Source organism: Cavia porcellus, unplaced genomic scaffold (assembly GCF_034190915.1).
Source record: "Cavia porcellus strain 051 isolate PalLab524CR breed Dunkin Hartley unplaced genomic scaffold, mCavPor4.1 scaffold_36, whole genome shotgun sequence".
In the NCBI taxonomy this organism is placed as follows: Eukaryota; Metazoa; Chordata; class Mammalia; order Rodentia; family Caviidae; genus Cavia; species Cavia porcellus.
The window spans coordinates 8,814,032-8,831,837 of NW_026947519.1; the positions used below are offsets into that span (position 1 = coordinate 8,814,032).

A 17,806-nucleotide genomic window follows, 5' to 3' on the forward strand; every position below is an offset into this window, starting at 1 on the left:
CAGCCAATCTCAGCCCAGTGTGGTTGCCTGGCAACCACAAGCCTGTGGATTGCTGTGAACAGTTTCAGCCCAACTCTGCAGCTTTCAACCTCATACAACCACAGCCATTCCAATCAGGCAGTATTTGATTCACCTCTCTAAGTTGCCTCAGAATTTTCTTCGAAGTTGTGGTGACCAAGCAAATTTGACATATTTTGACAAGGGGAGGGAAGTACTTGGCTCTGTCTTTAGCTCTGTTGGTGATACGTGGGTTCCAAACCTGACTAGCCCAGTCTATTCAATTTTCAAACTTAGAAAGCCAAATGATTCAGGGCAGGAAAGAAAATGCCAAAATGATTTGTGTTCTGCCAAGTTTCTGGTGGCTTGTGAAGCAAACTTGCAAACCATACATGCAGTCTCTGCTGGATTACTGCCACCATGGTAGTATCAGTTAGCACTAAAAGCCAGCAACCAGAAGATGAATCCCAAAATGAAAGTGAATCCTTGCAGTGCATGAATATTTGGAGTGCATGCTTCAACTATCCAGCTTCCTCGGGGTTCACTTGTCTGCAATAGCTATTTCAAGGAGGTCTGCAGCCATTCCAGCATAACCCTGAACACTAAACATGAGGTACTAGCTCAATACCTAAACCAACATAATGCTAGATAGCTTGTCACCAGCAGGTTTTCCCAGAATTCAAATGTAACATGGTGAAAGGGAAACCCTTAGAAAAGGGATGCAAATGCCCCTTTCACTAAAAATCCCAGGTATTTTCTCATGGCATGGAATATTTAGACTCCACAACTCATGTAGTGAACCCCGGGACCTAGACGAAGTGTGTCTAATTTTCTGTTGTTCTCTTTTTGGAAACAGCATCTTATGTATTTGTTGAAAGTGGCCTTGAGATAAATTCGTAGCGCACGATGGACTCGAACTCCCAAGAATCCATCCACCTCAGCCAACAGATTGCTGGGATTATAGGCATGAGCGACCATGCCAAGCATGTGCACAGAGATTCTTACATAATTTTTAAAGTCCCAGTTGTAGTCTATAGGTAGCTTCTGTGTTTCAGACTTTAGGAATATTCCTCTCTTTGTTTTGGCTCCCCTCCTTCAGGTTTCCATTTCTATTGTGATAAGCTCCAAGGCCCCAGGCAAGGGGGTGGCTGTCCTTCCTTTGGTGTGTCCTTGGATGATTACAGCCCAGGTGAACAGGGTTCAAATATATTGGATCCTGTGCATTTGAAGCGGAAATGGGTAAAGATTCATGAGTTAATGTGGACATGCCAGGGAATTGAGGAGCCATGATAGAGACAAAACTTCAGGCCATGGGCTGAAGGCTGAGGCTTCTGTACCTCTAGCTTCTTGAATAGTGGGCCTGCTGAGCAATTGTGTGATCTCAAATGTAATTTGATGGGATTTGTTTTAATTTATTTTGTTTTTTGCTTTGGTTTTTTTCATGGAAGGAACAGTACCATGGTTTGAAGAAAGTGGAGTGTCTTACCTAAGAGAAATTTGAAAAAAGGGACAATTCAGCAGCCAAGAATTTCTCAAATGCCCTTGGCTTATTAAAAAAATTTGACATAAAGTTGAGCATGTCATATCCATGTCTCTTTACAAAAGATTTTACCTCCTATTTCATAGGAATTACTGTTTCTTTGAAAGGTCAACCTGCACTGAAATAAAGATTATCCCTCCATTCCTCATTCTGCTTGAAAGCACATCCTTTGTTAGTTATATTTTCTTATGCAGAAACACTTTGAGATGACTACAGCAAGAGTTTCCCATTGGTGGAATTTCCACGGAGACACATGAAGTAATACAGCACGACTTCAAGTGAAGTGCACTGTCCCTTGACAATGGCAAGTCTGGGCAGACTTCTAGTAACTGAAAATCTTACAAAATCTGAAAGTGAGTGAATGAAAATGGGGCTCTCCACATTTAGACAGGGCCTCTCCTGAAGCACACATTTGTGGAAAAAGTAATTATGAGAGATGAATGAACTCCCAAAACGGAATGGAAATTTTCTAGTTTAGTCCTAGAACGCTATGGCCTGGAGCCCTGTGGTTCTAACCGGATGAGCAAAGTGTGAGCAGAGATCAAAGTAAAACACACAACATTTAGGCAACTCGATATTTAACCAGGTGTCCAGAGTAGTGGCAAACTGTACTTGTGTCAATTTGCTCAAATCCTGTCTTCACAAGAAAGTACATTCCAGCAAGACCAGTGACTAGAGGAGGACACATTTCAAAGAACTTGTAAAAAAAAGTCCAACACTGAATTTAGCGCAAACTGAATTTAGATGAAAAGTAGCAGAGTCTGTTAGTCTTTCAAGTTTTAATAGGAGAAACTTATAACATGTAATAGCTGTTACATGAATAACTTCAGAGCTTTTGCAGAGGTCAAAATCACTATGAGTGAGGGCTTCCCTGACTCCCAAAGTTAAAAATAGTAAAACAAACAATTTGAAAAACCAGTCAACCAATTAAATACAAACACTAGGTCCAAAGGGTTTCACTGGTTTTAAAACCACTTATGGAATGCACAACTACTGATGAGGCTTACTCTGCATTCTGCTTTACTCAGGCCAGGTACATGAGCAACTGTGAAAGCAAAATTCAAAATGTTATGTGAAGTGACCATTTCATTGGTGAAACCATGACCCAATAGACATTTTCTCTTTTGAAACTCCGGACATTATCCATATATGTTCTCAAAGGGAAGGAATACACAGGATTTAGATTGATATTTTTTTCACTATTTTGTGTTCCACCAGATTTATTTGAAGATCTCCTGTCCTGCATCCACTGCCCAATTCAGAAGGCCACACATAGGACAACCAACATGAGAACTTCACTGCTACAGCCTGATTAAATCACCATGAGAATATAGATTTCCTTTCATCATCAAAGATTTTTACATCAAATTAACCAGCTCTCTTGCTTTCCCATGTTTTTCCCTGGTTTTTGTACCTTGAAATGGGTGTGCACTCTTCTCAGTCTTGATCTCCATTTTCCACCGTATTTGCAAACATATTCATCTGGGAAACATGTAAAGATCTTATTCGGGGCTTGTTTCATTGTTTTCAAATATCTGCCCTTGAAATTCAACTTCCACCACTGTCTCTCATATCCAAAGCTATGTGCTTGCAGAGGATTTCTGCTGAGAAATTTCACAGAAAGCTCTTATACTGCAGGTGAATGATTCCAGCAAGTCTTGACTGAATAGCTTAGGGAACAGGACTCAGCCAAATGACAGACATGACAAGGGAAAAGCATATGCTCAAGGATAGGACAGGTCGGAGAACATCTGCCAGGCCCTGGTATATTTCATATCCCATTGAAAGCACATCCATGTGTAGATTGGCAAGCATTTCCATCCCCAAATTCTGAGCAGTGAAGCCTTCAGTGAGAATCCTGTGGCATACCAGGCCAAGAATATTCATCCTATTTAAATCTTGCCCTACAATGTCCTCTGTGCCACTGAGGTCTCCATGGCAACGCCCAGCATTGTGACTCAGGTCTCCTACTGCACACTTGTATCCTAGAGCCTAAAGTCCAGCTCACAATGGTGCTCAGGCAATCACAGCCCAGTGTGGTTGCCTGGCAACCACAAGCTTGTGGCTTTCTGTGAACAGTTTCAGCCCAGCTCTGCAGCTTTCCACCTCATACACCACAGCCATTCCAATCATGCAGTATTTGATTAGCCTCTCTATGTTGCCTCAGAATTTTTTTTATAGTTGTAGTGATGAAGAAAATTTGACATATTTTGAGAAGTGGAGGGAAGTGATTGAACGACCTTTTGGTCTGTCTGTGGTCGATGTGTTCCAAACTTGACTACCCCAGTCTTTTAAATTTTCAAACCTAGAGCCTAAAATCCACCTCACAGTGATGTTCAGCCAATATCAGCCCAGTGTGGTTGCCTGGCAACCACAAGCCTGTGGATTTCTGTGAACAGTTTCAGCCCAACTCTGCAGCTTTCCACCTCATACAACCACAGCCATTCCAATCAGGCAGCATTTGATTCACCTATCTAAGTTGCCTCAGAATTTTCTTTGAAGTGGTGGTGACCAAGCAAATTTGACATATTTTGACAAGTGGAGGGAAGTAATTGGCTCTGTCTTTAGCTCTGTTGGTGGTACATGGGGTCCAAACCTGACTAGCCCAGTCTATTCAATTTTCAAACTTAGAAAGCCAAATGTTTCAGGGGAGGAAAGAAAATGCCACAATGATTTGTGTTCTGCCAAGTTTCTGGTGGCTTGGGAAGCAAACCTGCAAACCATACATGCAGTCTCTGCTGGATTACTGCCACCATGGAAGTATCAGTTAGCACTAAAAGCCAGCAACCAGAAGATGAGTCCCAAAATGATAGTGAATCCTTGCAGTGCATGAATATTTGGAGTGCCTGCTTCAACTATCCAGCTTCCTCAGGGTTCACTTGTCTGCAATAGCTATTTCAAGGCAGTCTGCAGCCATTCCAGCATAACCCTGAACACTAAACATGAGGTACTAGCTAAATACCTAAACCAACATAATGCTAGGTAGCTTGTCACCAGCAGGTTTTCCCAGAATTCAAATGTAACATGGTGAAAGGGAAACCCTTAGACAAGGGATGCAAATGCCCCTTTCACTAAAAATCCCAGGTATTTTCTCATGGCATGGAATATTTAGACTCCACAACTCATGTAGTGAACCCCGGGACCTAGACCAAGTGTTTCTAGTTTTCTGTTGTCCTCTTTTTGGAAACAGCATCTTATGTAGTTGTTGAAAGAGGCCTTGAGATAAATTCATAGCCCACGATGGACTGGAACTCCCAAGGATCCATCCACCTCAGCCCCCAGATTGCTGGGATTATAGGCATGAGCGACCATGCCAAGCATGTGCACAGAGATTCTTACATAATTTGTGAAATCCCACCACTGGTCTATAGGTAGATTCTGTGTTTCCAACTTTAGGAATATTCCTCTCTTTGTTTTGGCTCACCTTGTTCAGGTTTCCATTTCTATTGTGATAAGCTCCAAGGCCCCAGCAAGGGGGTGGCTGCCCTTCCTCTGAGGTGTCCATGGATGATTACAGCCCAGTTGAACAGGGTTCAAATATATTGGATCCTGTGCATTTGAAGAGGAAATGAGTAAAGATTCATGAGTTAATGTGGACATGCCAGGGAATTGAGGGGCCAGGATAGAGACAAAACTTCAGGCCATGGGCTGAAGGCTGAGGCTTCTGTACCTCTAGCTTCTTGAATAGTGGGCCTGCTGAGCAATTGTGTGCTCTCAAATGTAATTTGATGGGTTTTCTTTTAATTTCTTTTGTTTTTTCTTTGGTTTTTTACATGGAAGGAACAGTACCATGGTTTGAAGAAACTGGAGTGTCTTACCTAAGAGAAATTTGAAAAAAGGGACAATTCAGCAGCCAAGAATTTCTCAAATGCCCTTGGCTTTTTAAAAAAATGTGACATAAAGTTGAGCATGTCATGTCCATGTCTCTTTACAAAAGATTTTACCTCCTATTTCATAGGAATTACTGTTTCTTTGAAAGGTCAACCTGCACTGAAATAAAGATTATCCCTCCATTCCTCATTCTGCTTGAAACCACGTCCTTTGTTAGTTATAATTTCTTACACAGAAACACCTGGAGATGACTACAGCAAGAGTTTCCCATTGGTGGTATTTCCACGGAGACACATGAAGTAATACTGCACAACTTCATGTGAAGTGCACTGTCCCTTGACAATGGCAAGCCTGAGCAAACCTCTAGTAACTGAAAATCTTAGAAAGTCTGAAAGTGAGTGAATGAGAATGGGCCTCTCCACATTTAGACAGGGCCTCTCCTGAAGCACACATATGTGGAAAAAGTAATTATGAGAGACCAATGAACTCCCAAAACGGAATGGAAATTTTCTTGTTTAGGCCTAGAACTCTATGGCCTGGAGCCCTGTGGATGTAACTGGATGAGCAAAGTGTGAGCAGAGATCAAAGTAAAACACACACCATTTAGGCAACTCGATATTTAACCAGGTGTCCAGAGTAGTGGCAAACGGTACTTGTGTCAATTTGCTCAAATCCTGTCTTCACAAGAAAGTACATTCCAGCACGACCAGTGACTAGAGGAGGACACATCTCAAAGGACTTGTAAAAAAAAGTCCAACACTGAATTTAGCGCAACACTGAATTTAGATGAAAAGTAGCAGAGTCTGTTAGTCTTTCAAGTTTTAATAGGAGAAACTTATAACATGTAATAGCTGTTACATGAATAACTTCAGAGCTTTTGGAGAGGTCTAAATCACTATGAGTGAGGGCTTCCCTGACTCCCAAAGTTAAAAATAGTAAAACAAACAATTTGAAAAACCAATCAACCAGTTAAATACAAACACTAGGTCCAAAGGGTTTCACTGGTTTTAAAACCACTTATGGAATGCACAACTATTGATGAGGCTTACTCTGCATTCTGCTTTACTCAGGCCCGGTACATGAGCAACTGTGAAAGCAAAATTCAAAATGTTATGTGAAGTGACCATTTCATTGGTGAAACCATGACCCAATAGACATTTTCTCTTTTGAAACTCCGGACATTATCCATATATGTTCTCAAAGGGAAGGAATACACAGGATTTAGATTGATATTTTTTTCACTATTTTGTGTTCCACCAAATTTATTTGAAGATCTCCTGTCCTGCATCCACTGCCCAATGCAGAAGGCCACACATAGGACAACCAACATGAAAACTTCACTGCTACCGCCTGATTAAATCACCATGAGAATATAATTTTCTTTTCATCATCAAAGCTTTTTACATCAAATTAACCAGCTCTCTTGCTTTCCCATGTTTTTCCCTGGTTTTTGTACCTTGAAATGGGTGTTCAGTTTTCTCAGTCTTGATCTCCCTCTTCCCCCGTATTTCCAAACATATTCATCTGGGAAACATGTAAAGGTCTTATTTGGGGCTTGTTTCATTGTTTTCAAATATCTGCCCTTGAAATTCAACTTCCACCACTGTCTCTCATATCCAAAGCTATGTGCTTGCAGAGGATTTCTGCTGAGAAATTTCACAGAAAGCTCTTATACTGCAGGTGAATGATTCCAGCAAGTCTTGACTGAATAGCTTAGGGAACAGGACTCAGCCAAATGACAGACATGACAAGGGAAAAGCATATGCTCAAGGATAGGACATGTCAGAGAACATCTGCCAGGCCCTGGCATATTTCATATCCCATTGAAAGTACTTCCATGTGTAGATTGGCAAGCATTTCCATCCCCAAATTCTGAGCAGTGAAGCCTTCAGTGAGAATCCTGTGGCATACCAGGCCAAGAATATTCATCCTATTTAAATCTTGCCCTACAAGGTCCTCTGTGCCACTGAGGTCTCCATGGCAACCCCCAGCATTGTGACTCAGGTCTCCTACTGCACACTTGTATGCTAGAGCCTAAAGTCCAGCTCACAATGGTGCTCAGCCAATCACAGCCCAGTGTGGTTGCCTGGCAACCACAAGCTTGTGGCTTTCTGTGAACTGTTTCAGCCCAACTCTGCAGCTTTCCACCTCATACAACCACAGCCATTCCAATCATGCAGCATTTGATTAGCCTCTCTATGTTGCCTCAGAATTTTTTGTATAGTTGTAGTGATCAAGAAAATTTGACATATTTTGAGAAGTGGAGGAAGTAATTGAAAGACCTTTTGGTCTGTCTGTGGTCGATGTGTTCCAAAATTGACTACCCCAGTCTTTCAAATTTTCAAACCTAGAGCCTAAAATCCACCTCACAGTGATGTTCAGCCAATCTCAGCCCAGTGTGGTTGCCTGGCAACCGCAAGCCTGTGGATTTCTGTGAACAGTTTCAGCCCAACTCTGTAGCATTCTACATCATACAACCACAGCCATTTCAATCAGGTAGTATTTGATTCACCTCTCTAAGTTGCCTCAGAATTTTCTTTGAAGTTGTGGTGACCAAGCAAATTTGACATATTTTGACAAGTGGAGGGAAGTAATTGGCTCTGTCTTTAGCTCTGTTGGTGGTACATGGGGTCCAAACCTGACTAGCCCAGTCTATTCAATTTTCAAACTTAGAAAGACAAATATTTCAGGGGAGGAAAGAAAATGCCACAATGATTTGTGTTCTGCCAAGTTTCTGGTGGCTTGGGAAGCAAACCTGCAAACCATACATGCAGTCTCTGCTGGACTACTGCCACCATGGTAGTATCAGTTAGCACTAAAAGCCAGCAACCAGAAGATGATTCCCAAAATGAAAGTGAATCCTTGCAGTGCATGAATATTTGGAGTGCCTGCTTCAACTATCCAGCTTCCTCGGGGTTCACTTGTCTGCAATAGCTATTTCAAGGAGGTCTGCAGCCATTCCAGCATAACCCTGAACACTAAACATGAGGTACTAGCTCAATACCTAAACCAACATAATGCTAGATAGCTTGTCACCAGCAGGTTTTCCCAGAATTCAAATGTAACATGGTGAAAGGGAAACCCTTAGAAAAGGGATGCAAATGCCCCTTTCAATAAAAATCCCAGGTATTTTCTCATGGCATGGAATATTTAGACTCCACAACTCATGTAGTGAACCCCGGGTCCTAGACGAAGTGTGTCTAGTTTTCTGTTGTCCTCTTTTTGGAAACAGCATCTTATGTAGTTGTTGAAAGAGGCCTTGGGATAAATTCGTAGCCCACGATGGACTGGAACTCCCAAGTATCCATCCACCTCAGCCCCCAGATTGCTGTGATTATAGGCATGAGCGACCATGCCAAGCATGTGCACAGAGATTCTTACATAATTTGTGAAATCCCACTACTGGTCTACAGGTAGCTTCTGTGTTTCAGATTTTAGGAATATTCCTCTCTTTGTTTTGGCTCCCCTAGTTCAGGTTTCCATTTCTATTGTGATAAGCTCCAAGGCCCCAGGCAAGGGGGTGGCTGTCCTTCCTCTGGTGTGTCCTTGGATGATTACAGCCCAGGTGAACAGGGTTCAAATATATTGGATCCTGTGCATTTGAAGAGGAAATGAGTAAAGACTCATGAGTTAATGTGGAAATGCCAGGGAATTGAGGGGCCATGATAGAGACAAAACTTCAGGCAATGGGCTGAAGGCTGAGGCTTCTGTACCTCTAGCTTCTTATATAGTGGGCCTGCTGAGCAATTGTGTGCTCTCAAATGTAATTTGATCGGTTTTGTTTTAATTTATTTTATTTTTTGCTTTGGTTTTTTACATGGAAGGAACTGTACCATGGTTTGAAGAAACTGGAGTGTCTTACCTAAGAGAAATTTGAAAAAAGGGACAATTCAGACGCCAAGAATTTCTCAAATGCCCTTGGCTTTTTAAAAAATGTGACATAAAGTTGAGCATGTCATATCCATGTCTCTTTACAAAAGATTTTACCTCCTATTTCATAGGAATTACTGTTTCTTTGAAAGGTCAACCTGCACTGAAATAAAGATTATCCCTCCATTCCTCATTCTGCCTGAAACCACATCCTTTGTTATTTATATTGTCTTAGGCAGAAACACTTGGAGATGACTACAGCAAGAGTTTCCCATTGGTGGAATTTCCACAGACACACATGAAGTAATACTGCACAACTTCAAGTGAAGTGCACTGTCCCTTGACAATGGCAAGTCTGGGCAAACCTCTAGTAACTGAAAATCTTAGAAAGTCTGAAAGTGAGTGAATGAAAATGGGCCTCTCCACATTTAGACATGGACTCTCCTGAAGCACACATTTGTGGAAAAAGTAATTATGAGAGACGAATGAACTCCCAAAATGGAATGGAAATTGTTGTACTCTAAGAAAGTAGCTTCATCATTTTGTATATTATAGCAAACCTGTACCGCGGCTTACTAAATGTTTTCTTTTCTTAACTGATATGTTAAGTGACCCAATTGATATGTTGAGCAATACTCTCCCCTGTAAAGAATTGCAAGAATTTCACTTAATTGAAATGTTAATCACGGAGCGGCCCTCTACAAACAAGAAGAGTGGTGCTAAAACAAGCTAACAAGGGCTGTTAATCACGGGTAGGCGCCTCTAGTCTTCGCTAAAGAACTAAAGAAGACAAGAAGGCCCACTAATTTACACATTGTTTGAAGTAGTGTGTTTATATGCAGGGAGATTTGCCCATGAGTTTAACCTTTTTACCTAACCTTAGTTACTCTTCCCACAAGATAGATACTCGCCGTTTTCCTGTTCTGTAGCGCGCCTTATTGCCTCCCCCCACCCACCTATCTGGGCCATAAAGAATTTGGGTTTCTGGTGACCTCTCCCCGACCTGGTGATGATCTGTCATAAAATGAGCCTGCCCCAATTTTAAGAACTGTTTAGCTTCAAAGAAATTACCGGGAAATACTGTGGCCCAAACCCCGATCGGTGCTTTCCTTTTGTTCTGTATGTACCAATGGGTTAGATATCAGATCTTTATAAAACTTAAGTTCCAGCATCTCATAACTCGTGACCCCTTCGCACTCACTGGCGAAGACAAGCTGTCCTGGGATAATTAACTCTCCACTTTCTTCCCCAAATATTGCTGCAGATGTGCCACTCTGAGATAATGTCAGTCTGCAGGATGGGAGTAATTTGAGCAACACCAGGAACTCCCGGGACTGTCAGAGCTAAGTGGACAGCAATACAGTTTCCAGATGCGGGTCAACAGGTTTAATGGGCCTTACAGGTTTCCTCCCCACTTTCCCTTACTTTTAAAAACCCCTTTCCCCAGTCTTGGGCGCGCAGTCTTTGGTTTGATCTAGGAGAGACTGTGCCGCCAGGACTGGCTCAATAAAGCCTTTGCCACTTAAGTTTTGGACTCTTGTTTCCGTGGACTTTATACCGGGGCCCACGTTATAACATTTGGGGGCTCGCCCTGGATGGAAGCAAGACTCCAGACTCATTTCCGAACATCTGAAAGTAAGTGCTCTGGAGGTTTTGTTTGGGCCGCGGTCAATTTGTAATTTTGAGGGGACGCCCTCAATTTGGGAGTGGGAACCACCCGAGGACAGAGTCAGTTGGTTTGTCGGACAAATTCTGTCCATCTGTGAATCTGCCCCGGGTGAGGAACCACTCCGTTCGGAAGGGGACGCCCTTAATTTGGGAAGTGAAGCCCCCGAGGACGAAGTCAATTGGTTTTTGCCATTTGTGACTCCGCCTGGGTGGGGAACCACTTCATTAGTTAAATTTGTTAATTCCTCCAGATCCCAAAATTTGACTAATTTTTGAGCAAAGGCCATTCTGCTGCAGCTTGTCTTGTTCTGTCTCGTCTTGTGTGTCGGTCTGTGTGTTCATTTGTTCTAATTGTTCCCCTTTTTGGTCACCTAACTCTAACAGAGCCTTCTTTCTTAGGAGCTCCTTCCTGGAATTCGGAGTGGGCAAAGGTGATTCCGACCGTTTGCCTAGTCTCTGTAGTTTTTCTGTTTAACCCTAACTTTGCCTTTTAAGTTTTTTTCCAGCAAAACCAGCGACACCACCAGCTATGGGTCAGAACGAGTCCATTATGGGTCGGAACGAATCTGTTCCCAGCACTCCCCTTAGCCTTGTCATTGACCACTTTAAAGAATTCCTGAGGCGAGGTGGGAGATATGGGGAAAGGGTTCGCAAAGCCAGACTAACAACCTTTGTCACACAGGAGTGGCCCCTGGGGACCCAAGGAGTCTGGCCCCCTTTTGGGTCCTTTGATATAGAGACAGCTCGAGCGGTCCGCCAGTATGTATTTGGGCCCCCCGCTCACCCCGATCAGATTGTCTATATCCAGGCTTGGATAGATACAATCTATGATGCTCCCCCTTGGATTGAGCCACTTCCGAATGGAGTCCTAGCAGCCCTCAAACCGAAATCCAAGGCAGAAGAGGAGACCTCCAAGCCCAACGCACCTCCAGTCTTACCTCCGAGCGAAGACTTCTCCGACCCGCTAGACATCCTTCCCTTACCCCCTCCCCCGTATCCTGCCCCTGAGCCACAACCTGACTCCACCTCGCCCTCCCCGCCTCGGCCCATTCGAACCCGCCGCCACGCTCGACCAGAGGGACCTCTGGAACAGGGCCACGAGGCAGCGCCACTGTGTCCTCTGAGGGAGGTCCCAGCCCCGAGTGGGGGCTCCATGTTTGTGTACACCCCCTTTTCTTTCTCTGACCTCTATAACTGGAAAAGTCAGAACCCCCCTTTCTCGAAGGACCCAGAATCTCTGATTAGCCTTATAGAGTCTGTTTTCTCCACCCACCTTCCCACTTGGGATGACTGCCAGCAGATCTTACGCATCCTTTTCACGGCTGAGGAAAGGATGCGAATCTGCGCTTTGGGGCAAAAGGGAGTCCGAGAACCGGATGGATCTCCATCCACTGATCGGCAACGAATTGAGCACTTGTTCCCCTCCTCCCGACCCGAGTGGGACCCTAACACAGATGCAGGTAAAAAGGCTCTCGATGAGTATCGCCTGAGGCTCTTAGATGCACTTCGTGCGGCTGCTAAGAAGCCCACCAACCTTTCCCGAGTGAGTGCAGTGCAGCAGTTAGCCGATGAGTCTCCAGCGGTGTTCTTAGAGCGCCTTTTAGAGACCTATAGATTATATACTCCAATCAATCCGATGGCACCCGAGAACGCACGAGCAATTAATATTGCTTTCGTGTCCCAGTCGGCCCCTGATATTAAGAGAAAGTTACAAAAGCTTGAGGGATTCGAGGGAATGCCTCTCAGCCAGTTGGTCGAGGTCGCACAAAAGGTTTTCAACAATAGGGAAACCTTGCAAGAAACAACAACCAAAAGGATGACTAAAGTACTGGAATTACTTTGCGAAAAAGAAGCCAAGAGGTCAGCTAACCCTAGGAAAAAGGAAGCTCGAGGTAAGCGACCTCCTCTAGACAAAGAGCAATGTGCGTACTGTAAGGAGATGGGACATTGGCGTAAGGATTGTCCAAAGTTAAAGCCTAAGACAGAACGAGAGACTAAGGCCCTGTTGTCTCAGAAATGAGGAGGTCAGGGCTCGCCGCCACCCCCTGAGCCCCGGATAACTCTCCAAGTGGGGGGGGCAACCGGTGGACTTCCTAGTCGATACAGGAGCTACCTATTCTGTGCTGACTCAACCATTAGGAAAACTGACCAAGCAATCTGTCAATGTGATAGGAGCTACAGGGGGCCGAAAATCGTACCCAAAGGTGACAGCTAGTCTGGCTCGACCTGGACATAGACTGGTCCAACATGATTTTCTCTGGGTCCCTGAGTGCCCGGATCCCCTTTTAGGGCGGGACCTTCTACATAAATTACAGGTGCAAATTGACTTTGTTACGAATGAACCTAGACTGAAGCTAGGGACTGATACCCCCTCAAAATCAGAGAGTATTAGAGTGTTGGCTCTTGTCCCAGAAGGAGAAAGTTACCGCCTGCTGGGAAGTTTGTCTGGTGCACCCGAGTTGTCACGGACTGACTTAGAATTAGAACTGCTGAACAAATGGAAACAGGAGATTCCAGAAGTCTGGGCAGAAAACAACCCTCCAGGGCTAGCAGTCAACCAAGTCCCCCATGTGGTAGAACTCTTGCCTCAGGCACGCCCCATCTGCTTAAGGCAATACCCAATAAGCCTGCAAGCCCGGAAAGGAATTAAAGTCCACATACAGAGACTAAGAGACAATGATATTCTCATTCCTTGTGTCTCTCCCTGGAACTCGCCCTTGCTCCCAGTTCAGAAACCGGGGACGAATGACTATCGCCCTGTACAGGATCTCCGAGAGGTTAATAGACGAGTGCTGACTCTACACCCAACAGTGCCAAATCCTTACACCCTGCTCAGCCTCCTTAATCCGGAGAACACCTGGTACTCTGTCCTGGACTTGAAGGATGCCTTCTTCACCCTGCCTCTTGCTCCGGTGAGTCAACCCCTATTTGCCTTCGAGTGGACTGACCCAGATACAGGGGTAAAGGAACAGCTGACCTGGACACGTTTACCTCAGGGCTACAAGAACTCTCCCACCCTTTTTGACGAGGCGTTAGCAAGAGATCTCTTAGGATTTAGAGAGAAACACCCCGAGATAGTGCTCCTTCAATATGTAGATGATTTGTTGATAGCCTCAACGTCCCTAAAAACATGTCAAGAGGCAACTGAGGAGTTGTTAAAGACTTTGGGACGATTAGGCTATAAAGTCTCGGCTAAAAAGGCTCAACTGTGTCGCCAGGCCGTGACTTACCTGGGCTATAAATTACAAGAAGGAAAGAGGACTTTATCAAAAGAAAGAATCCAGGCCATATTACAAATCCCATCCCCAGAAACTAAGAAACAGGTGCGGGAGTTTCTGGGAGCTGTCGGATACTGCAGACTATGGATTCTAAACTTTACTGAAATCGCTCGCCCATTGTATGACTCTTTAAAGGGAGAGACTCAAAAGTCGCTCGACTGGACAGATGAGTGCGAGCAGGCTTTCCAACAGCTCAAGCGAGCTCTGACTGAGGCTCCAGCCCTGGGGCTCCCTGATGTTACTAAACCCTTCACCTTGTTCGTAGATGAACTCAGAGGCATAGCAAAAGGGGTTCTGACTCAAGATATTGGCCCTTGGAAGAGACCTATAGCCTATCTTTCTAAAAGACTCGACCCAGTGGCAGGAGGGTGGCCTCCGTGCCTGAGAATTTTGGCCGCTGTGGCAATGCTACTCAAAGAGGCTAAGAAGCTCACTTTTGGACAAAAGATTTCTGTGGTAACCTCCCACAGCCTAGAGACTCTTATTAAAACCCCCCCAGAAAAATGGCTTTCAAATGCCAGAATTCTACACTATCAGGCCTTGCTTCTAGACCCAGAATCAGTAGTTTTCAAGACCTCCTCAGCTCTAAACCCAGCCACTCTCATGCCCGACGATAACCCAGAAAACCAACAGATGCCTCTCCATGAGTGTGCTGACATTCTCGAGTTACAGCAGAACTTGCGAGCTGATCTAACCGACCAGCCTTTTAAGGACGCTTACAATTATTTCACCGACGGAAGCAGTTTCATTCAGGACGGGAGGCGAGTGGCCGGCGCAGCAGTGACCACCGAGAAAGAGGTACTCTGGGCTAAGCAGTTAGAGCCTGGCACTTCTGCCCAAAAGGCAGAGCTCATTGCTCTGACAGAGGCATTAAAGCTAGCCTCAGGAAAGAGGGTAAACATCTACACAGACAGCAGATATGCTTTTGCTACTGTACATGTACATGGAGCTATTTACCATGAACGCGGTCTCTTGACCTCGGCCGGGACTAAGATTAAAAATGCCCCACAGATCCTAGACTTGCTAGCAGCTGTCTGGCTACCTCAGCAAGTCGCTATTATTCATTGCAAGGCACACCAAGTGGGAGATGACCCCATCATCATAGGAAACAATTTGGCCGATCAGGCTGCCCAAAAAATAGCAACCACATCAGAGGGGCCTGCAGAGGAAATGACTGCCCTGATGCTAGTCCCTCAAGCCTTGTCAGAGCCTGTTTATTCGAAGACAGATTTACAGCTAGCATCTCAACTTGGAGCCAAACCCCGCACTCCAGGGGGCTGGTATCAGCTGCCCGACAAGCGAGTGCTGTTACCCGAAGCACTAGGACGAGAGCTTTTGCAGCAAGCTCATCAGGCTACTCATTTAGGAGGAACTAAACTAGCAGAATTGTTCAGAGATCGATTTTTCATTCCAAAGCTCTCCAAACTAACTGCCTCTCTGAGCTCTAGATGTCCACAGTGTTTGTTGGTCAACCCAACCAGGAAACCTCCACTGGAAACCACCCGGTATCGAGGAACCTCCCCAGGAGAACACTGGGAAGTGGACTTCACGGATATGGTAAAACCTGGCTTGCAGGGACACCGCTATCTCCTGGTGATGGTAGACACATTCACTGGCTGGGTAGAGGCCTTCCCCACTAAGTCTGAGTCAGCCCTGGTTATAGTTAAAAAGCTACTACATGAGATTATACCCCGATTTGGCCTCCCATTATCAATGGGGTCCGACAATGGCCCGGCTTTTATAGCCCAAGTTACTCAAAAGTTAGCCCAAGTATTAAAAATCAGTTGGAAACTCCATTGTGCCTATCGGCCACAAAGCTCGGGACAAGTAGAGCGCATGAACCGGACCATTAAGGACGCTTTGACTAAGCTGTCTTTAGAAACTGGTGACAATTGGGTGAGCCTTCTTCCCTTTGCATTGCTGAGGGCCAGATGCACCCCATATATTTCTGGGATCTCCCCCTTTGAGGCTATGTTCGGGAGACCCCCACCTATAGTTCCTAAGTTGTCAGAAGACAAATTAGCCGAAGTAACTAACCAAGATCTCATTAAGTCCTTACAGAGTCTCCAGCCTGTACTGACCTCAATTCACCGGCTGTTCAGACAAAAACATCCGAACCCCCCCTTGGGAACGCTGCCCCAAGCGTCAATTGAGCCAGGAACGTCGGTCCTGGTGCGACGACACCACCGGGATTCGCTTGAGCCGCGCTGGGAGGGACCATTCACCGTGGTGCTCAGCACTCCCACCTCCGTCAAGGTAGCAGGAAAGACTGCGTGGATCCACCACACACAAGTCAAACCACTTGAAGCTACAGACGACGAAAAGGGTCCCCGATGGACAGTACAACGGACTGGTAACCCATTAAAGTTAAAGTTTATAAAGGACTCTCAGCCATAAAATTATGTCTGTACTATGGTATTTGGCTTGGTGCTCGATTATAATTGTAAACCCCGGGAATGGGGACTGGATTGTTTCAGACGAGAAAACTAAAAGGGAACTAGGGAGAGCTAAAGGCACGATAAATCAAGTCACCATTGACCTATGTATACTTTTCAATGGGATAATAATTAATGATGACAGCCCAACTGGCAGGGTAGGTGGGTCGGTCCACCGTAACCTCTGCTCGGGCCGTGGGCCTAAAGCTCTGCAAGTTATGTTCCAACTCAAGCAGGCATCCCTATATGTATGTCCTAAAAACCAGCCTGACCCCAATTATAATGTGTACTGTGCCTCCGATCCAAAACATCAATATTGTTATTCGTGGTCATGTGTCACAGGAGGCCTAGATGGATACTATAACTCTGAAAAGTATCTCGCTGTCAAGTACATAGGAAACAAAAACTGTTATGGTGTTTATACTTGTAACCCAGTCCAGCTGACCTTTCTAAATCCAACGGATTTTAGGTGGCTGGGGCAGGGACTTACTTACGCTGTTAAAATTTATAAATCTGGACATGATCCTGGAATTAGTATCAATATCTTATACAAGCCACCTAGAAAGCCTCCTGTAGTCATTTACAGGAGAGGACGCCGCCCAGTGACAGCCCCCACTCAGAAGGCACCCATTAATTTCCCACTCAGTCGACCCCGGAGGCACACTCCGACGACTAAAGTGACTGAGGCCACATACAATGGGAGCATTTACCACACAGACCAGCCCCAGATAAAGCTGTGTAAATGGAGGGGGAAAGGGGACATCCCATACTGGATAGAGATTAGAGTGCCTAGCCTCGATCCAACCTCGATGCAACCTTCAACAAGGACTACAAAAACTGGTTTGAGAAGGTCTAGACGGGCACAGACTGAGCCCAAAGCCTCCGCCCCACCTTCAATGATAGCGGAAATATTCCAACCTTTGGAAGTAGCAGCTGAGCTACTTAACAGTTCCCTTGATAGCGATTTAAAAATCCCATGCTGGCTGTGCATGTCCCCAGAGCCCCCCTTCTATGAGGGCTACATCACGGTCACTGATAAACTAGCCTCCGATCCCTCTAGATGCAAAATGCTCCTTCCCCAATCGCTATGGAAAGGCACCAGTTTAGAGGGGATAACTGGTACCTGCATATATCATTTTAGCCACACAGCCCCTGAGTATTGCGACCTTTCTCACTCTTATCGCATC

General features: G+C 45.0%; 1 protein-coding gene across 1 annotated transcript; it reads left to right on the forward strand.

Moving 5' to 3' along the window:
- Positions 1-1,232: 1,232 nt before the first annotated feature.
- Positions 1,233-17,374, forward strand: LOC134474719 (uncharacterized). Its single transcript, XM_063243239.1, has 4 exons — positions 1,233-1,236; positions 11,644-11,899; positions 12,984-15,741; positions 16,237-17,374. The coding sequence occupies exons 1-4, from the start codon at positions 1,233-1,235 to the stop codon at positions 16,579-16,581; spliced, it is 3,363 nt and encodes a 1,120-aa protein (XP_063099309.1). The 3' UTR covers positions 16,582-17,374.
- The last annotated feature ends 432 nt before the right edge of the window (positions 17,375-17,806 follow it).